This window comes from Amia ocellicauda, chromosome 9, assembly GCF_036373705.1.
Source record: "Amia ocellicauda isolate fAmiCal2 chromosome 9, fAmiCal2.hap1, whole genome shotgun sequence".
Taxonomy (NCBI): domain Eukaryota; kingdom Metazoa; phylum Chordata; class Actinopteri; order Amiiformes; family Amiidae; genus Amia; species Amia ocellicauda.
This window is the reverse complement of record NC_089858.1, coordinates 13983785-14005821: the sequence shown is the minus strand read 5'-3', so window position 1 is coordinate 14005821 and position 22037 is coordinate 13983785. Positions and strand designations below refer to the sequence as shown.

Below are 22037 nucleotides of genomic sequence, written 5' to 3'. Positions count from 1 at the left end.
CAGGCACAGAGAGAAGGACAGAAACATAGACTCACTCATCGCGGGTGTAGCAGGGGTAGGGGAACATCTGGACGTAGTTTCCCGGCTCCAGGACGTCGTGTCCCGCGAAGGTGTTGATGATGGCACGCTCCATCATGTCTGAGCAGACACACACATCGTCAGCACACGCAACACACGTTACACACTATACACACGCCCTCAGCACATACTACACAGTACATACATGCTAAACGGGGAACTTGCTGCACACACAAACACCAACGCTGTACATCACACTAACACTCAAACACCAGCACACACTGCGCTGGACTACACATCATGCATTATGAGCCGTGTTAAAAACAGGATGTTAAAAACAGTTCTAATCAGTGTGTCACAGGGTCGGCGCCAGTACCCTGGATCCAGACGAAGCCATAAAGGAAGTAGAAGTGACCGCCAGTGTTGGGCCCGGGTCGCCAGTAGGCCCGGCGGATCTCGTTGGTCTTCTCTGTGAAGCTGGAGTTCTGACGGATCTTGTAGAGGACATGGGGGGGCAGAGAGCCGTCCTTATTGGTCTGGAATATTACACCTCGGGGGGGAGAGGGAAAGAGGGAGAGCGAACAAAAGATAATTAACTCCAACCCTCACCAAAATGTGTGTGTGTGTGTATGTGTGGGTGAGCGTGAGTGGGTGTATGTGTGACTCACTAGCAAATACGGTGACGTTGTCATGATAGGCCTGGTTCAGGGTGTAGTTGACGATGCTTTCCTCATCAGGGAAACCCTTGAAGATATCCACACTGACCTAGACACACGGAGCAGGAGAGAGAGAAATGTAACCCTAAAATGCTCACTTAATTATAATGCAAAATGTTGCTAAATCTCTGCAAATGTATGCAGGGTACCTTGGACATGAAGCTGGTCCAGCCACAGGCCGCATTGTCGATGGTATCCAGCTGCTCCAACAGGGTCTGCGCGTCGGGCAGTGTGAAGTTCCCGGCCACCAGGCTGCGCACAAACTCGCTGTCCGACGCCTGCAGCAGCTCGGGGTGCCTGCGGAGGTCAGAGGTGAACTGCGGGGGGACACGGGGGGGGGGATCAGATTCCGTCTCACACCTCCCCAGCCCAGTCCAGCACAACCATCCCTAACCCACCTCAGAATAGCAGTCACTAACCCACCCAGTATACCCCAGTATACCCCACTGACCTGCTGCAGCCAGGCCATGCGGCTGTGCAGCTGCCCCTCCTCCAGGAAGGTGCGTAACGCAGCGGAGGTGTTGAGCCACACACGGGCGTAGTGCGTCACGTTGCCCACAAACGCAAATGTCTCGTTGGCCTGTGGGGTAGAGCAATGTGGGGGTCACACAGATATTGGCTGAGGTGTGGGGGGATTCTGTATTATACATTTAAATATGCATGTGTCACTGTGTAGTGGCTGTGCAGTGGTGTGGCAGGGAACTGCACGTGTTCCGCAAGGTACTTGCCTTCTGGATGACCTTGTCAACCTGTGACCCCACAGGGGAGTAGAGGATCTTGGGATTGGTAGTCATGAGGTGCACCAGCAGCCCCAGGTTGCGCTGCTCCTTGCTGGTGAATCCCAGGGAGCTCATGTTGCCCTGCTTCAGAGCCTCTGGCTCAATGATCCTGACAAGCACACACACACAGTGACACTGTAGCGTGTGCAGACACACATATACACACACAAATACAGTGACACAATAACACACACACACACACACATATACAATGACACAGTGGCACACACAATGACACACACACAGGTTCCTTCACCCCCTCACCTGTTGTTCCCACACAGTATAGGCTGCAGGCCGGCCCACAGCTGCACGAAGGCCGAGAACTGGGAGTGGGGGTTCTCGCTGGCCCCTGCCCCTGCCTTCTCTCCGCCCCCACTGGCCTCCTCTCCGGGGCTCTCTGTGGCATTGGACCATGGCATGGAGGTGGTGGCATTGGCCCCCCATGCACTAGTTCCATTGGTGGGGGCGGAGGGCTGACGGCCAGAGCAGGCTCCCTTGGGCAGCAGCTTGGCCAGGGCTGAAAGCAGGTCCACGTCTCTCAGGATACGCTCCACCTCCGCCAGATCTTGCAGCAGGGCACCCAGGTGAGACTCCCCACCTGAGCTGTTCAGCTGCTCCAGCTTCAACTGAGAGAGGAGAGAGAGAAATCATTATAATAAGGACCCAATCTAGAGGTCTTAACAGTCCCAAAAACGTCTGAACCCAAAGAGACCTGGAAATGCGCTATCCAGAACAGAAAGTTTGGACCCGGACCCGTGCAGAACCGAGAAGTGCCGTAAATGTACTACCCAGAACCGACTCGGACCCGTTTATTATTTGAAATCTGGACCCGGACCCGGCCCGGGACACACAGTCCCGATTGAACTTGATCGGCACAGATTCCACAGCTAATTGCTATAAAACAAATTCATTTACAAGCTGTGACAATAAAACTTTGTGTCTTACCTAATGTAACATTAGTAGCCTTCTCTCCTGTACCTGGCCGTGACGCATCCATCCTCCTTGCCAAGAAAGTTGGTAAAATAACATCCATGTTGTTCCTCTCTTGCTGTAATCCACTCATTATTTCAGCTTAAAAGCCCACTTGCTGTCATGGTGGCGGATGACAAACGCGACTTTGCAGCTTTGCAGTTTTTTTGTATCTCGCATAATACGACAACTTCTCGTTCAGTGCCACGGCCACTGACGTTAGCATTACTAATCTGCTGTCATCCGTGCTCTCTGAGACGTGTCTGCCATAGAATTTAGATTTACAAAGCAAACGAACTCCAACCACGATATCTCAAAAATCGTGCCGACGCCAATAATGCACTTCGGTTTACATCATCTGTCAAACACCGATATGGCGGAACAAGTCCCGCCTTCTAAATAAAAGAGCCTTGGTAAAGTCATCACGTCACTCGGGTATTACACACAATGTTAAACAGACCTGGGACCCGAGGTACAAGAATGGGACCCGGCCCGGACCTGGCTGACCGTTTTAAATATGGACCCGAACCCGTACGGGTCCCGGGTCCTCGGGTTCGGGTGGACCCGTGAAGACCTCTAACCCAAACTACACACATACACGTCCAGGGTCAGTCAGTCAGTCAGTCAGTCAGTACCTTATCAATCACAGTCTGAGTGTTGATCTGCTCTTTTAGCTCCTGGCTCATCTCCCCGAAGCGCTGGGCCCTCTGCCCTGCTCCCCCGCCACACACTGCGCTGCGATAGGCCTGCAGCAGTGTCTGTTGTCTGTCAGGGACCAAAAGGATCTTGCGCAGCTCACTGTCCCCACCCTCCCCACAGGTTAGCAGCTCCAGCATGCCCCCGGTCAGCAGAATGTTCTGGAAACAACAACATGGGGCACTGCAGAGTTACACAACCAGAACACAACCACAAAGCTGCTACACACTTACACTCCCGCAACACAACCACACAATCATTACACAACCGCTACACACACACACCGCACCCCTGGCTGACCTGTATCTCGCGGAAGCCTTGCAGGTCGTAGGTCGCGGCACCCCCCCCCAGCACCGCCACCCCCAATGCCTGGGAGAGCAGCCTCAGCAGGGCCTGCCGATGGGGCCCCCCGGCGGGGTCCTTCAGAGCCCTGTGCAGCAGCCCCCCCTCCAGACTGCGCCAGCCCCCTAGCAGCTGCTCCTGAGGGAGAGAGTTGGGGGGGGGGGGGTTAACCGAGTCCAGTCTGACATATATAATAAGCGATTTGTCTCTGGAGTGTGAATACTGGGTAATTGCTACTGATGTTTGTGTGCATAATGGTTGGAAGTGAAAGGTTTTAAGCATGGTAGGCGTGTAGGTCAGCATCAAATCAACAGGTTATCTGCCCACCCACCTCCAACACTGACATCACTTACATCACCTAAACAAGAATCCGAAACCCTGTGCTGAGCTGTGATGGTGCAGTACAGAGAGGAGAGACTTGTCTCATTTTAAACTCAAACACCAGCCTGAACCACAACCACAGCCCTCACCTCAATGTCCATCTAGGCCCCATACAGAGCTAACCCCCGATCAAGTGAACCCAGTGCAAACGCAGCCCCAGCCCCAAGGAGAGCCTGACTTCACTGGGACTCTTGCCCTAACCCAGCCCGGATCAGAACGCAACTCTAATGTGATCAAAAAAATGTAATTTGAATAAATAATATAGTTAAATTTGTCAAAATAATGCTCTCTAAACAACCCAAGTGTACTTGTCTCCCTAATTAAAGCTTAGCTTGGGCAAAATAACTTGTTAGTTCACAAGTGGGGCAGTAACAGGGAATATCTGGGGGCAGCAGGTTCACTCTCCGAGGACAGCAGGATAATTGTCGGAGCGGGCAGTGGGGCAGGTGTGTTGGTACCTGAAATTGCTGAACTTTCTCTCCGGGGCTGTAGCCCTCCCAGGTCCCCCTGTCCACCCCCCCACTGCCAGGGTACGAGCCGAAGATCAGGTTATACACCTGCAGGGAGAGAGAGAGACAGAGAGAGAGAGAGAGAGAGAGAGGACTGATAGCCTTGCAGGTAAAGACTTTTATTATCTCATATTTGTTTAATATTTATATATATGAGAGAGAGGATGAGAGGTAGGGAGGGAGAGAGAGTCTCTAACCTCTCTGAGGTTGATGGGGGAAGAGAGCAGCAGGCCGGCCGTGTCGTTGGACAGGGAGAGATTCCGCTGCAGGAATTGCTGGAACCCGGCCTGGTCCCTCAGCACACTGCCCACTGTGAACCCTGAGAGAGAGAGGGAGAAAGAGATATTTGTGTGTATCCCTGTTTGACTCTCTCTCTCCCTCCTTATTGTATATTGTATGTACTGCACTTTGTAACACTAGTGAAAACGGTAAGTCATCCTGGGTCAGACCATCTGTTAGGACATAAACAATCCTTCCCCAGAGATGGCTGCCATGGGGTGTTTCTGCTGAGGGGACCGATTCTCTCTCTCTCTCTGGCAGGTGCGTGTACCTGGCAGGTGCTCTGTGCCCTGACTGCACAGTTTCCAACAGCCTTTCTGCAGAGTTGGCACTTTGCTGTAACGCTGACGCACACACATATGCAGATAAGTAAATAAATATAAATGTAACCAAGCAAGCAAATCAATCAATACATAAATAAATAAATACATTTAAACCCATTCTGCATTCTGCCCTGTGTACCTCGGCTGGTGTTGAAGCCTGTCTCCAGGCCGCTGGGCACTGCGCTCAGGGTCTCCAGGCGGTGGCGCAGTGACTCCAGCTCCTCCTCCAGCCCAGGCCGGTCAGGGTCGAACAGGTGGTTCTGCTCCACCACCTCACTGATCCGCTCCAGCAACTGGGTCACCCTGTGAGAGAGAGAGAGAGAGAGAGAGGTAGAGAGCGCGGGTGATGGAGAGAGAGCGAGAGGGGGAGAGGGTGATAGAATGGGCCAAATAGGGAGGGCCAGGGCAGGCCAGAGGGGCAGAAAGGATGAGGCCAGACTCACGTGGAGTTCTTGTACTGCAGAAACCCAAACTCATCCCTCTGGCCATCCGGACACAGAGACTGCATGATGGGAATTATCCCAGCTGACGTCAACGGGGCTGCGGAGTAAAATGCTGGAGAGAGACAGGGAGAGAGTGGGGGAGAGAAAGAAGAGAAGGAGAAGGAGAGGGAGAGGGAGAGGTAAAGATCAAGGGACAGGGAGCAAAAGAGAGAGAGAAGAGAGGCAGAGGGAGGGAAAGAATGTAAAAGGGGGAGAGAGGAGAGACCCATCACAGGTCAGAGATCATTAACACTGAGTCAGAGGGGCAAGTGGGGTCACAGATGTTTTTCCTCCACATTTTCTGGGGGGAAACTAGAGTGGAAACCCGATGCCTGAGGCTCAGGGTGCAGTGGCTTTGGAATATATAGCACCTTTCAGCAGCAACAATAACAGCTGTACTAGGGATATACATAATGTATGTGGAATGTGAACAACCAAGGACATTTTGTGACATGATTGTACTGCTCTGCCACTCTTGTGCTCTCAGTATAGTGGAGATACAGAAACTGCCAATTCCAAAATTGTGAGGAGCATAGATACACTTCATATGTGATTCCAATTTGAAAATAAACAAATATTTTATATTATAATGATACCAATACTATTATTATTATGAACAATTATGAAAGAGTAGTATGGGTTTCTGTGTATATAATTGTATATTGGAAAGTGGACATCTGTTTGACCCCAGAACCTGAAGGTAATCAGAAGCAAGAGGCATTAGATAATTAGAGCGAGAATCCGGTTAAATGGTTATCAATACTTAGTGATCAGTAGTCATTCGGTGATTGATCAGCAAGAAGAGTCAGTCTGTGAAAGGAGCAGCACGGGGGGGCAGACACACACTCACACCAGTAACACACATCCACACTTATGTTGTATACTCACAAAATTACTCACACACAGAGGGACAGACAAACACACACAGAGACACTCAGGGACAGACAGACATGTCAGAAAATTAGCACAGTGAAAGGAAATCAATTGGGAAGACAATCAAATGAATTAATAATAAAATGTTATACTCATAATAACAATACTAATGTAGTAAAATCCAAGAGACTTACAGACTGGAAGGCATGCAGTAGACAAGCATCAAACAGAGAGAGAGCAGGAAAAAATGAAAAAGAAAAACATAGGAGAAAAAAGTGAAGTGGTTTTGTTTATTTTTATGATCGTCAAAAGAAAGGGAATAAAAAAGGAGAACAAGAACAAATGACAAAAAAAGAACAAACAAACATGAATAAGCCAACAGGCAACTAACATTGAATAAATATAAAATAAAATAACACTTAAAAAAAAAAAAAAAAGAAACACACAATAAATCTGATAAGCCAGACACTGGACACTCCTGGCCCTGTGGGCTCTGCTCCAGTAAACAGGGGTGACTGAAGGCTGGTACAGGATGGCCGGGACTACTCCAATTAACCAAATGAACTAACTGACAGCTTAATCAGCTGTTGCAATTACCCTCTCCTCCAGGTCTGTTGCGCCAGGCTACAGTATTCGTGATGTTTCACCCCCATCTTCCGTTTGAAAACTGTCCCTCCAGTTTCAGGGCTGCTGCATTGAGGCCGGCACAGTACAATACCATACCATACAATACAATTATACTATACAATAATATACAAAATTAAACTACACTATACAATATTATACTATACTTTACAATTTTATACTATACAATACTTGGGAAGGGAAAAGCTGCTGTCTCCTTCTCCCTCCCACACCCACTCCTGACTTCCTTCCTTCAATATTTCTTCCACCTTATTCAGCCCCCCCTTTCTCCCTCCTCCCTCCCTCTTTCACTCCCTCTCTCTCACCTTCCTTCACAGGGATAGTGGGTTTCTTCTGCCTTAGTCCCAAAAGGATGAAGAACAGGACCAGGGGGATAAAGATCTCGAAGGCCAGCACCCACTGTGGACAGAGACAGATAGACACACTTTCAATATCCACTGCGAACAGACAGAAACACTGTCCATACCCACCGTGGACAGACAGACAGGCAGACAGACGAGTGGGAGAACACAGTGCCTTCTCAACAGACAGACAGACAGGCCAAACTACGAACTTCTCCCAACACAGGGCGCAATTGTGTGGCCCCTGGGGAGCAGGACAAAAGAGGCACTGTGCTCTGGAGAGGCGTGAGCGGGGGTTGGGTCCACGTTCCTGCGCCTACGGGAACACAACACCCCAGAGCCATCAGGGCCCGGCTCGGTCACACCGGCAGCCCATTGTTCCCACTGCCAGCCTGGGCCTATTGCACTGGGGGGAGGGGAGGCTCAGTGGTGGAAATACATGAGCAATATTCACTCACACACACACCTGTACGAACATGCGCACACGCTCACACACGCACACACACACGCACAAACACTCTCTCTGAACTACAAAGCTCTGTGCACTCACTGCATTAAGAGATTTACTCTTAAGGGGTTTGAGGGTGAGGGAGGGAGGAGGTAAAGGAAATGGAGAAGAAAGATGAGGAAGAACAGAAGGAGAATGAGGAGGAAAAGCTAGAAGAAGGAGAAGGTGAAACAGAAGGAGAGCCACACTGCCCCCAGACCCTCACAGCGCTTCACTGGCATGACTTACATCAGTGTTGCCAAAGCACTGAAAGACAAGGGCCAGTGCTCAGTATCAGAGCACGCACTATACAAAATACAAATCGATTAATTTATTGATTGAATTGTGGAACAATAAATTCAGTGGATATACATTAGAAATGTCACAGATATTCACATTTGTATATACAAAAATGATATGCAGGTCTTAATGTTATATATGTAATGTTTTAGATGTTGTATACATAGTGTACTTTCTCTCTCAAGGCATTGTGATAAGACATATCTGTCCTGAAATGACACACTGTGCAGCTGTTTTTTTGCTGTGCCAACAGGAAGGATGCCGTCACTGTTTAAACACCAGCATCACTGTGTTGTGCAACAAGAGTTTCTCTCCCTCTCTCCCTCCCTCCTGAGAAAATTTGTTCTGAACCCACATTGCTGTAATAAGGAAATTATTATTTCAAGGTGGTAGCATTAAACAAACAGGGTTATCTGTGAGGAGCGAGGAGAGTGCAGCATACACAGTGCACTGGGGGGGTTAAGAGCATACTGAGTCCGGTGAGACCGTCCAGCTGTTTCCTGCCTGTCTTCCTTCATCTCAATCTTAAAGTTTATACAGATACAGCAGCAGTACAGTTACACCCTGGCAGGCTGTCCCTACAGACACAGCGTTATTAATAAACAACAAGAGAAAATAAACACATTTAAGTGCTCCTTGGTGAAAGAGAGGGAAGGATGGGCTCCAAACAGCACAGAGGAATTTAGTAAAGCAACTAGTTCAACCACAATAACTTAATTAATTAACTTACTTAACTAAACACACAGTACAAACCAAATGTGACAGGATTAAATCTGGCAGTTGCACACATCAACAACATTTTTAATCAGGCTGCTGTAATGGCAAAACTAAAACCAAGAGCCACCAATTCAAAATGGAACAATTAGGAGAACATTTTTTGCAGACCTCTATACAAGCATCTAACAAACTCAAGGTCAAAAACAAATTAATAAAAAAACTCTTAGAACAATCAATTAAAGACTACCAAAACACAACTGACTTTCCAATTTCTCTGCAAGAGCTAACTGGCAAACTCCAGGCACTCAAACCCAAGTAGGCTTGTGAACCTGATAGCATCAGCCCAGAAATGCTCAAACACAGCAGCCCAGAGCTGCAGGAGGCTGTGCTTAAATTATTCAACCTGGTGCTGCGTTCTGGCTGCTTCCCTGACAACTGGAACCAGAGGCTGATATCCCCAATATACAAGAGTGGAGACAATTTCGACCCCTACAACTACTGGGGCATTTGTGAGAGCAGTAACCTGGGCAAGGTGTCCTGCAGTATCCTCAACACATTGATACTGGCCTTCCTTACTGAGCAGTGTCCTGAGTAAGAGTCAGATTGGCGTCCTACCAAAACACTGCACCTCTGACTATATTTACACCCTACACACCCTAGTAGACAACCATGTCCACTAAAAAAAGGGAAAATATTTGCCTGCTTCACTGTCTTAAAAAAAGCTTTTGATTCCATTTGGCATGAAGAACTATATTATATATAGATTTCTTCAAAGTGGTGTAGGGGGTAAAGTTTATGATGTAATAAAATCAAGAGTTCTTCACTCAGTTGCATGGGGTGAGATAGGGCTGCAGTCTGAGCCCAACACAGTTCAACATCTATATCGATGGATTGGCCACAGTGTTGGAGTGTTCTGCAGCCGCTGGCCTCACCCTATACAATGAAGAGAACAAGTTCAGATGACCTGGTGCTGCTTCCTCCTACAGAACAGGGGCTTCAGCAGCAGCTGGCACTGCTGGAGCAGTACTGCCAGACCTGGGCCCTGGCAGTGAACTGAAAAAAATACAAATAACGATCTTCCAAAAAAGCCCAGATGTCAGGAGAGCAGATACCGCTTCACTCTAGAAACACCACCCTGGAACACACCCTGAGCTACGATTACCTCAGACTGAAGATCAGTGCGTCTGGGAGCTTTGTCCTGTCAGTGAAAGCACTAAAAGAGAAAGCCTGCAGAGCTTTCTATGCCATCAAAAGAAAACTATATAAAACAAACATTAGAATCTAGACAAGATCTTATACAGTGTTGTTCAGCCCATTGCTCTGTGTGGCAGGGAGGTGTAGTGATATATATATATATATGTTAATTGCTTTGGTAACACTGCAGACATGTTTGTCATGCCAGTAAAGCACCCTTGAATTTGAATTTGAGAGAGAGAGAGGGAGAGAGAGGCAGAGAGAAAGAGGAAGGGTGAGAATTTCAACAAAAAAAGGAGGTGTTCACAGCAGGCGAGAGAGTAGAGGACAGGGAGGGAGAATGATCAAGAGAAAGAAAAGGGAAGGGAGGGAGAGACAACATTGACAAACACACACTCACACAGACACAGAGACACTGATCCACTGACTTATACACAAACACATCCTCGCCACATTCAAATCCTGGCACTGGACACTGCGAGCCTGACACCAATATTTTGCATATATTTGCATGCGCAGGAATATGAAGTTCATTGTGATCTCTGATGTTATTTATTGATGAATAAAGTCTCTATCAGAAGCCCCCTTCACCCAGAGTGACTTACAGCTGTCACAAAATCTGCCTTGCTCCCTCCCTCTCACTCTCCCTCAGTCAGTCTCTACATTTCACATTGTTCCTTGTTCCATCATTCATAGAATCCTTCCCTCCCTCTCTCGCTCTTCTTTAGCATCTCATTAACACAGCTTTTCTCACGTCATGCTCTCATGTATATTTCATCCCATCTTCCTCCTGTGCAGCTGTTCCTCAGAGAGCTCAATTATTTAACAGACCTGTCTGAGCCACACTGCTATAGAACAGGTGCTGGAGTGGGCATAGTCGGTACAGGGGTGGAGTGGGGTAGGGTGCATAGAGTGGGTACAGGGGCTGGAGTGGGGAGAGTTCCTGGGGGGTCTGTGAATGCAGACTCTTGTTCCAGCAGACAGCACGGATTCATACACAGGAGCAGCCACACTGGACTCTCTTTACCCCCTGCAAGGCACCCTGGATAAAAGTTAGTTTAATTAAAGAATGAATTAAACAACATGTTGTTTTTGTGGTTGTCATTTTTTAAAGTCCTTGCAATGGCTTTTACCAGTCTGACTGCCCTCCCCTAGGCTGCACTCTCTCTCTCTCTCTCTCTCTCTCTCTGCCAGTCTCCATAGATACAGGCTGCTTGTCTCAGGCCCTGCACACACTGGCACAGCCTGCCACAGACCAGCCAATCGCGCTGTCTGCCAGAACTAGGTCACTCCACCTGGCAGTGTGCAGCACTGGGCACCATTACACAGCAGGCCTGGCCAGCACTGCGCTGCACACTACTGCAGAGCACACTACAGTACACTGCAGTATAGAAAAGCACACTTCAATACACATACAGTAAAGTACCACACACACACAGGGAGGCCTCATAATTTAAGGTGAACTTTGCTCTCTTTTCCAAAATAGACAAAGTGCTTTTGGGCTCCCTCCGGGTAAGGGGTCAGGGGCTGGGGTCATTTTTATTTTATTTTTTATTTTCTCTCAAATCTGCTTGAAAGTAAAGGATTTAAATGGCAATGCAATGCGAGTGTGAGTCCCAGCCCATGACCCCCCTGCTCTGAGCTTCCTGCTGTTTACTCTGATTGCTGCCGCAGAGCTTCATAAATCTCGAGCTGCCCTGTATGCAGGAGGACAATGTACATGTGTAATAATAATTTATATATTGACACTGTGGAAGGGCCTGCTGATAGTGTCCTGTGTGGGTTTCTATGTAGGCTACACTATATATGAATACTTGAGAGGTACTCCGCAAACACACTGAACCTATGGCCAAACATTGCAAAACACCACATATTTGTTTCATTTTCATACAGTAATTATGTACTGTACCATACAAAACAACCTGTGCCCCCTGTCTAAACTAAAGTGGGATATGCTGCACTTGCTGATTTTCTTGCTTTTCTTACTTTTCAAGCAATGCGCACAGTAAACTCCAAGACCAGGACACCAGGGAGGGCACAGACAGCGTGGCCTATTCAAATCATGGGCGAGCGGTCTGCAACACAAATTGCTAATTGCACTTTTATACTACTGTACAGGTATACGACTGTGATTCTGCAATAATATTGAAATGGAAGGAACAGTTCTGGATACTGGAAGTGTTGGGAAAACTGAGTTTGTAACTGCAGTTATATCTGATAATGCACAGTGTAACAGTCAAAACTACCTGCAATAATATGAATGTATTTTAAATTGTTGTCTCTCTCTCTTGTTATTTTGGTCAATGTTGCCACTTGTAAAAAAGGTTTCTTCTGAGCTCCGGTCATTGGTGCAAAGTTTCAACTGTGTTAGAAGCAAATTGTAATTTATATGCAGACATGTCCTTACCACACATTGTAACTATCCCATACAACACGTGCTGCCTTTTGCTCATTTGTCTCGTACTTACATGTTCAAGGAGATATGATTTAAAAACGGCTACTTGTGTGGGTGATTTCTGCTGTGTGATCAGTTCAGCTGCAGCTGCAATTCTCTTTCACAGTTGACATGGGAATCAGCATGAAAACAGTTGTGTCCACCGAATGTCCCATATAAGGGAGGCCCCGATGTTCTTCAATTTAATTAACAAGACAGGTCCTGCCCCTTGTCTGGTGTATCACAGGGAAGGAAGACCCAGCTGGGTGTACCACACACACACAGAGTTGCCCAATGCTGGTAGTGGCACTGCTGTTATTGTTACATAATGAATTATTATTATTGATTGCAATTACTATAAAAAAAAAAACATTATGGACCTGATTTTACAAAAGTGGTAATTATGTTTGCTCTGGAGTAAGTTTGCACAGTTTTGTAGTTTTACAATTCATATAGTTTAAGGGGTCCTTGTTGAATGATCAGTGTGTCACGGTAACTCCACACAACCACCTCCTCAGTCTTGTAATTCACAGGGACGAGGGGTGTTGGATTTCTGCCTACAGGCCCTGCAGAAGAGGAGGGGGTTAATGGAGGTGACCAGCCTATACAAAACCAGCACACTTTAGTAAAACATACACATCAGGTCACTGTAAAGTGGAGTATTCTATCCCCCCTGTATATATATATACACACACACAACGATCAGCCATAACATTATGACCACCTGCCTAATATTGTGTAGGTTCCACTTTTGCCACCAAAACAGCCCTGACCCGTCGAGGCATGGACTCCACTAGACCTCTGAAGGTGTGCTGTGGTATCTGGCACCAAGACGTTAGCAGCAGATCCTTTAAGTCCTGTAAGCTGCGAGGTGGGGCCTCCATGGATCGGACTTGTTTGTCCAGCACATCCCACAGATGCTCGATTGGATTGAGATCTGGGGAATTTGGAGGCCAAGTCAGACCAGACCACCTTCTTCCATTGCTGCATGGTCCAGTTCTGATGCTCACGTACCCATTGTAGGCACTTTCGGCAGTGGACAGGGGGTCAACATGTGCACCCTGACTGGTCTGCGGCTACGCAGCCCCATACACAACAAACTGCGATGCACTGTGTGTTCTAACACCTTTCTATCAGAACCAGCATTAACTGTTGTATTGGACCACACAGGCCAGCCTTCGCTCCCCACGTGCATCAATGAGCCTTGGCCGCCCACGACCCTGTCGCCAGTTCACCGCTTTTCCTTCCTTGGACCACTTTTGATAGGTACTGACCACTGCAGAACAGGAACACCCCACAAGAGCTGCAGTTTTGGAGATGCTCCGACCCGGTCGTCTAGTCATCACAATTTGGCCCTTGTCAAAGTCGCTCAGATGCTTAAGATTATCAGTGTTACCTGTCAGTGGTCATAATGTTATGGCTGATCGGTGTACACTCACCTAAAGGATTATTAGGAACACCATACTAATACTGTGTTTGACCCCCTTTCGCCTTCAGAACTGCCTTAATTCTACGTGGCATTGATTCAACAAGGTGCTGAAAGCATTCTTTAGAAATGTTGGCCCATATTGATAGGATAGCATCTTGCAGTTGATGGAGATTTGTGGGATGCACATCCAGGGCACGAAGCTCCCGTTCCACCACATCCCAAAGATGCTCTATTGGGTTGAGATCTGGTGACTGTGGGGGCCAGTTTAGTACAGTGAACTCATTGTCATGTTCAAGAAACCAATTTGAAATGATTCGACCTTTGTGACATGGTGCATTATCCTGCTGGAAGTAGCCATCAGAGGATGGGTACATGGTGGTCATAAAGGGATGGACATGGTCAGAAACAATGCTCAGGTAGGCCGTGGCATTTAAACGATGCCCAATTGGCACTAAGGGGCCTAAAGTGTGCCAAGAAAACATCCCCCACACCATTACACCACCACCACCAGCCTGCACAGTGGTAACAAGGCATGATGGATCCATGTTCTCATTCTGTTTACACCAAATTCTGACTCTACCATTTGAATGTCTCAACAGAAATCGAGACTCATCAGACCAGGCAACATTTTTCCAGTCTTCAACTGTCCAATTTTGGTGAGCTTGTGCAAATTGTAGCCTCTTTTTCCTATTTGTAGTGGAGATGAGTGGTACCCGGTGGGGTCTTCTGCTGTTGTAGCCCATCCGCCTCAAGGTTGTACGTGTTGTGGCTTCACAAATGCTTTGCTGCATACCTCGGTTGTAACGAGTGGTTATTTCAGTCAAAGTTGCTCTTCTATCAGCTTGAATCAGTCGGCCCATTCTCCTCTGACCTCTAGCATCAACAAGGCATTTTCGCCCACAGGACTGCCGCATACTGGATGTTTTTCCCTTTTCACACCTTTGTAAACACCCCTAAATGCATTGAAGCAACTGCCATGTGATTGGTTGGTTAGATAATTGCATTAATGAGAAATTGAACAGGTGTTCCTAATAATCCTTTAGGTGAGTGTATATAGCAGTGGTTCTCAAACCAATCCTGATGACCCTCCCGCCCTGCTGGTTTTCATTGCAACTGAGCTCTTAATTACTTAATTGAATCCTTAATTGAACTAAGAATGCAATATAAGTTTCAATTATGTAATTAAGAGCACGTTTGGAACAAAAACCAGCAGGGCAGGAGGGTCATCAGGACCAGTCTGGCAACCACTGGTGTGTATATATATTCACACACAAACATACATAAATATATTAACGGACATTATCACATGCAAGGTTTCTTTCTCTGTTGTCGTTTTTCTAAGCTGAAGTGACGCTGCGCGCACGACGTCAGCTACTGAAACGTGACGTAGGCTATTGCAACGTCACCTTCTCTACTGTTTGTGCTTTAATTAATCGCTGTCCTGTGCACCTGCAGCAGCCCCCCAGACACCGAGCACTGCCTGTTTCTCGGACACGGATTGTGAAAGTAAAACGTCTCCGCGAATACTAACACTGACACACGTGATAATGACAATACTGTTATTATTAACAAAAATATTGTTTTCTATCGATAGGTATAATTCGTTTTATTGTAATGACATAAACAGGGCACGCACTACCTGACACATATAAATGCTCACCACGTAAACACCGTTTCACATTCACAGGGTGTCCGACTGGTGCGTACCAACATCTAAACCGCAGGCCACCAAGGACAGAAATACACTAATGCATTTAAAAAGCCCGTGCTGTGGAGTTCAGACACAAAGACAGACAGAAGGGGCGCAGCAGCGGGAGAAGGCTGGGAGGGCAGCCGAGCTCGACACACCCCGGCTAGGGCGCCCACCGCTCTGCCACCCGGCGCCTCCGCTTCGAGAATCTAGGCCTCACTTAACACCGTAACAGGTCCCCCCCAAAAAACAAACACATAGATATAGACAGGCTGAAACAGTCAACAAATACAAATGTTTGCCCGAAGTTAAGGCCACTCACCGGTCCTCTCCGCTTCAGAGACACATTCTTCCACAGCAGGAGATGCAGCTGATGGAGAAACCCCATGTTTGTGCCCGTGTGTTTTGCTTGGGTTCCCGTCACTGTTGGCACCACAAATTCAGATGCAAAAAGCCATTTCCTCCATCATCGCTGCAGGATTTGGCTAATATTCAAGGTAGCCCGCCTGACATCGCTGTAATAATTTTAAATAAACGGTCGAATCGCGATCCGCAGATTCGCTCAATTCTCCGCCGCCGGTATAGACCCGCCGTTCGCTCAGACCACCGGCCGGGAATACGTCAGGCCGGTGTCCGTCTCTGTAAAGATAATACTATTGCAGATAATAATAGAAGAGATAGATGAAAATAAAAAGGCAACGACAAAAAACACAGGAAGAAAAACAAGACTGTGTGGGCTGTGCGACGCTTAAGTTGCACGCAGAATAGACCCCAGCCTAGAAAATACACCTTCATAAAAAATACATGCAAAACCCAAATATCGCATAGAGTGTCGTGGGCGGAGACTAGGCGATCACATTGCCGTTATTTTAACTGATGACTATTATTATTAATTATAATGATAGCAACAATTACAATAGTAATGGCAATACGAACAACACGAAATCAATGTGTTAGCTCTACATATTTAATAAACGGACAGTTCAGCCAACGCTGCGCAATTGTAACTCATTACCACTCAGGCACTGTCGCCGCCAATGCAGAAATAAAAATACTTCCCTGTCTCCGCAGCACAGCCAAACACACTGCTTATGTACGATGCATGAGGCATAGTGTACTCTCTCTGTGTCTCTCTGTCTCTGTCTGTCCAGGAGTCCACGGTCAGACTGGACTTGCTCCCGGTCTCTGCTGCTGGAAGTGGTGGAGCAGAGAGATGTGTCTGTACTGGTGCTGGTGCTCCAGCTCTACCTATTCCTGTGTCTGATAGATAACTAAGTTGTAATTTGTGTATCTCTCTCCAGCCACGCACACCGTCACTGTGTCTGTATCTGTGTGAATGTAAGAGTTAAGATGTGATGTGTATGTGGATAGGTGTGAGTATTGTGAATTTGGCAGCAGTGTGTAATCATAGTTAGGGCTGTGGACTCCTGAGTGGAAGGTTGTGGGTCCAATCTCAGGTGTGGGACACTGCAGTTAAAACGGTACTTTACCTAGATTGCTCCAGTAAAAACACAGCTGTATAAATGGGTAATGGGTAATGTATGCTAAAATAATTTGATATAGGATAAGGGCATCTGTGTAGAAATATAATAATAAAGTCTGTGTGTGTTTTTGCACACACAAAAAAATAATCCTGGGGAAAGTGTACCGTAGGAGGGTGTATTGATGTATATCAATGCATGCTTAAAGAATGAAACAGCATGTTTCCTTCAATATTTATAGAAAATAGTAAGATACTAATGTGGTCCAGCAGGGGTCAGCATCACTCTGTTTTACCGATTGTTCTTGCTCATCTTCCTCATTCCTGACTCTTCAAAGCACAGGTCAGGCAGCAGCATCACAGTCCTACACTGCAGTCTGCCTGTAACTCTCAGCATAGCCTTACCCTGATCCTAGATCTCCATCTGGGGGCATCCAATAAAATACATAGTCCTGCTGTTGTACCCTTAAGCAAGGTACTTTACCTAGATTGCTCCAGTAAATGCCCAGCTGTATAAATGGGTACAAATGTATAAAGAAATAATGTCATACGTTGTAACAATTGTAAGTCACCCTGGGTAAGGGTGTCTGCTAAGAAATTGGATAATAATAACAGGTAGAATTTAGACTTAATCCTCCTTTTCAGCTTATAGCTATTTATAGGCCACCAGGCCCCTATTCCATTTTTATTTAGCGATCTCTTATCTAACTTAGCCATAAACCATGACAAACTTATTATTTTGGGGGACTTTAACATACATATTGACATTAAAGAGGACCCCCTTACTGTTAGTTTCCTGTCCCTGTTGGAGTCCGTAGGCTTTTCTCAGCATGTGTCAGGACCCACACATCGTCACAATCACATACTAGACCTGCGGGGTAGAGATTAATAACTTCATAATATCACCCCAAAACCAGACGATTTCTGACCACTGCCTTATTACATTTGAGCTGCTTGGAGTAGCAACAGACACACAGGACAGGGACATAAAATCACATTGCCTAAATTCTACTGCTATTCATTAATTTACTACTCTGTTGCCTACTGCTAGCTTTATCAAAACAGGATCTCTAAATAACTTCAACAATATGCTCTGGAGTCTGAAGTGAAGAGGCTGTCTACAGAACTGAAGGCTGTTAGTGATTAGTGTGAAGACTTGGAGGGGCGGTTGAGGAGGAACACCCTAAAGATTATTGGAATCAGAGAGGGCTTGGAGGGGCCCAGGCCGACTGAGTTTATAGCTGAAATGCTTAAGGACGTACTTTCAATGGAGGAAAAAACACTCCTTGATCGAGCCCACCGATCTCTCCAGCCAAGACCAAAGCAAGGTGAAAATCCCTGACCCTTCATTTTAAGAATGCACTATTACCACGTCCGTGAAGAGATTCTCCGCCGAGTCAGAGGAATCAACCCCTTGCTGTTCCATGACCAAAGGATCCTCATCTTTCCCAATTATGCGCCATCGGTTGCTAAACAGCGAACTGCATTTGTGAAGGTGAAGTGTCTTTTGCGAGACTACCCCCAAGTGAAATATGGTCTGCTATTTCCAGCCCGATTCAGCCTGACCCACCATGGCTCTGAGTGTTTTTTCACTGATCCTGAGGCTGCAACGTCTTTTGTGAATTAAAATATAATTTCCACCCAGGCTACTTGACTGATATTGTTTCTGGACTTGCAACCTGTCTTTATGGTACTGTAAGTAATGGATATATGTGATTAAGTATGGAATCATAACATGCTTTGTTAGGACCTTTGTCCTGTATACTGCATTGACATCAATAGATACAGTGGGGGAAAAAAGTATTGGATCCCCTGCTGATTTTGTACGTTTGCCCACTGACAAAGAAATGATCAGTCTATAATTTTAATGGTAGGTGTATCTTAACAGTGAGAGACAGAAGAACAACAAAAAAATCCAGAAAAATGCATTTCAAAAAAGTTATACATTGATTTGCATGTTAATGAGGGAAATAAGTATTTGACCCCTTCGACTTAGTACTTGGTGGCAAAATCCTTGTTGGCAATCACAGAGGTCAGATGTTTCTTGTAGTTGGCCACCAGGTTTGCACACATCTCAGGAGGGATTTTGTCCCACTCCTCTTTGCAGATCCTCTCCAAGTCATCAAGGTTTCGAGGCTGACGTTTGGCAACTTGAACCTTCAGCTCCCTCCACAGATTTTCTATGGGATTAAGGTCTGGAGACTGGCTAGGCCACTCCAGGACCTTAATGTACTTCTTCTTGAGCCACTCCTTTGTTGCCTTGGCTGTGTGTTTTGGGTCATTGTCATGTTGGAATACCATCCACGACCCATTTTCAATGCCCTGGCTGAGGGGGAAGGTGGTTCTCACCCAAGATTTGACGGTACATGGCTCCGTCCATCGTCCTTTTGATGCGGTGCAGTTGTCCTGTCCCCTTAGCAGAAAAACACCCCCAAAGCATAATGTTTCCACCTCCATGTTTGACGGTGGGGATGGTGTTCTTGGGGTCATTCCTCCTCCTCCAAACACGGCGAATTGAGTTGATGCCAAAGAGCTCGATTTTGGTCTCATCTGACCACAACACTTTCACCTAGTTCTCCTCTGAATCATTCAGATGTTCATTGGCAAACTTCAGACGGGCCTGTACATGTGCTTTCTAGAGCAGGGGGGCCTTGCGGGCGCTGCAGGATTTCAGTCCTTCACGGCGTAGTGTGTTACCAATTGTTTTCTTTGTGACTATGGTCCCAGCTGCCTTGAGATCATTAACAAGATCCCTTTAAGAAAGTGCTCCTAATCTCAGCTCGTTACCTGTATAAAAGACACCTGGGAGCCAGAAATCTTGCTGATTGATAGGGGATCAAATACTTATTTCCCTCATTAACATGCAAATCAATGTATAACTTTTTTGAAATGCGTTTTTCTGGATTTTTTTGTTGTTATTCTGTCTCTCACTGTTAAAATACACCTACCATTAAAATTATAGACTGATCATTTCTTTGTCAGTGGGCAAACGTACAAAATCAGCAGGGGATCAAATACTTTTCTCCCTCACTGTATTTGTTACTTTATTTTTCCGTTTTCCTTTCCCTTGGACATACAGTGCGTGCTGAGTGTGTCTTTTGTTAAATTCTGCATCATATGTCCTCTACAAGAAATACAAGGGAATACTATTGTAATGCATTGGTCAAATAACCACTTTTCCTTTATCCTGTTTACAGTTACTCGTGAAATGATATTCTGATTTATCCTTGCCTCCAGTCAAGCATAGGAGTTCAAGCATATTCAAAGTACTTTTGAGTACAGAACTTTTGAGTTTCTTTCCTCTTCCATCTTTTTTCTTTTCTTGTTACTTGTTTTACACTGCTATTTAGCTGTTCTAGTGTCAGTACCCTAATGCCTGTTATTTAAGTTTATTACAGGCGAAAGCGATGGTGATATTATTATTATTATTAATATTAAGGGGGTCCCCCACTAGGACCCCACCACGTCACTATATCTCCCTTCGGACCACGCCACCCCATTTTATTTATTTGAGGGCGGGGGCCTCATCAATGACCACTTCCCCCGTACAGGTTCGACACTAGAGGCACCCAACACAGAGACCACATCTAGTTTTTGTATCTTTTCCAGTGCATTTAAATTTTTATTCACAACTCTTTCTATTTATTTATAAGATCAAAGTATTTTGTCATTTATTTGGAACAAAAAATTCCTTGCATTGATAAAACCCATCTTCAGGAGGCTAAAGTAGAAAGGTGGGTATTTAAATATTATTAAATATGCCTACGTCATATCCGGAAGGAAGTGCTTTAGGGGTGTTAACTTATGAACATTCCTACATCATAATTGTGGTCGTTTGATTGTGTTGGCCTATCCATTTATGTTTGATAGCCTCTGTAGGAGCCGCCCCAAAACCCTCCCCGCAAACTCTCCTCTCTATTTAAGATCCCACGCTGTTTTTAGGCAACACAGCTTTCTCTCTCAGCACTTGAAACAATCCATCCTCTTCAAACTGTCCAACAACGTCAAAGAGAAATCCAGTAAGAAGAAAACCTGTGCTAGGGTTCCTCAACTCACCAATTTGAAGATTGAACGGTCCTGGGAGCTGGCCTGTGGTGCCCGACAGGGTTACCACTTCACAAGGAATCTGAGTTATGTTGTTGCAGAGCTTTTTGCTTTGGGAGAGAAGGATTCAGTACCTTTTGAGACAGTAATTGAATACTCTTATGAGGACTGGTTGAAGGTGACAGTCTGGAGAGATATTGGACATGTGGATAAGTGCTGCAAGAGGGGTCAAGACACCCTGAAACAGCCCCTCTGACTCAGGACTTTGAGAGTTGTGAATGGGAAAGCTTTCAGAGTTCCGGAAGAGTTGTGAGGAGTCTCACTATGACTGCTGACCGCAAGCTGTTATTTAGGAGGATCCTGATTACAAACCCTATTGACGGGGTTGATGAGGAGCAAGAAAAACAGGTTACCAAAATCATGTTTGACGGCACTGACTGGTCGTTCTTGAAAGAGGTCATAACCGATATAAATGATGGTTTAGATATTTTGATCAAATGTGTGGAACTGGATTCTGTTAAAAGGAGAATATGCTGGCTTATATATTATATATCCCCCTTGAAGGACGAGGACGACTATGAAACAAATGGATTGTGAGGGTTTGGAGGATTTGGTGGGGGGGGCGGTCCTGCAGGGGCCACTCTCTTCTAAGAGGGCAGTTTGTCGTGACATAGTGAAGAGAAGTATAAAAAGCGCAACACTCCATTCATGGTTTAAAATGAAAGCACGTCTTACCCGAAAGCTGCAGACGTCGCCAGGCTCTACAGACTGCTTCAATCCCGAGATCTCCCCTGGTTCTACTCATCAGATTTTGCATACACACCTGAACCCTCTGACTGCAGCTACCCTCCGAGACCTTAAACCCCCAATCCTTCAGGATGAAGCAGCCTGCTGTGCGATGGATGTCCA

The 22037-nt window shown here is 46.2% G+C and overlaps 1 protein-coding gene across 1 annotated transcript in view; it reads right to left on the bottom strand.

Annotated features, from left to right (window-relative positions):
* Positions 1 to 16807, bottom strand: part of abca2 (ATP-binding cassette, sub-family A (ABC1), member 2) — a 34501-nt gene extending 17694 nt beyond the window's left edge. Inside the window, exons 1-15 of the mRNA XM_066713282.1 lie at positions 15927 to 16807; positions 7318 to 7411; positions 5456 to 5567; positions 5152 to 5315; positions 4608 to 4729; positions 4360 to 4458; positions 3479 to 3658; positions 3118 to 3339; positions 1778 to 2139; positions 1463 to 1622; positions 1186 to 1314; positions 884 to 1051; positions 687 to 783; positions 395 to 568; positions 36 to 138 (exon numbers count right to left, since the gene is read on the bottom strand). Coding sequence (XP_066569379.1) covers positions 36 to 138; positions 395 to 568; positions 687 to 783; positions 884 to 1051; positions 1186 to 1314; positions 1463 to 1622; positions 1778 to 2139; positions 3118 to 3339; positions 3479 to 3658; positions 4360 to 4458; positions 4608 to 4729; positions 5152 to 5315; positions 5456 to 5567; positions 7318 to 7411; positions 15927 to 15992 — 2252 coding nt within the window. The 5' untranslated portion in view covers positions 15993 to 16807. The remainder of the gene's footprint in view (positions 1 to 35; positions 139 to 394; positions 569 to 686; positions 784 to 883; positions 1052 to 1185; positions 1315 to 1462; positions 1623 to 1777; positions 2140 to 3117; positions 3340 to 3478; positions 3659 to 4359; positions 4459 to 4607; positions 4730 to 5151; positions 5316 to 5455; positions 5568 to 7317; positions 7412 to 15926) is intronic.
* Between the last annotated feature and the right edge of the window lie 5230 nt (positions 16808 to 22037).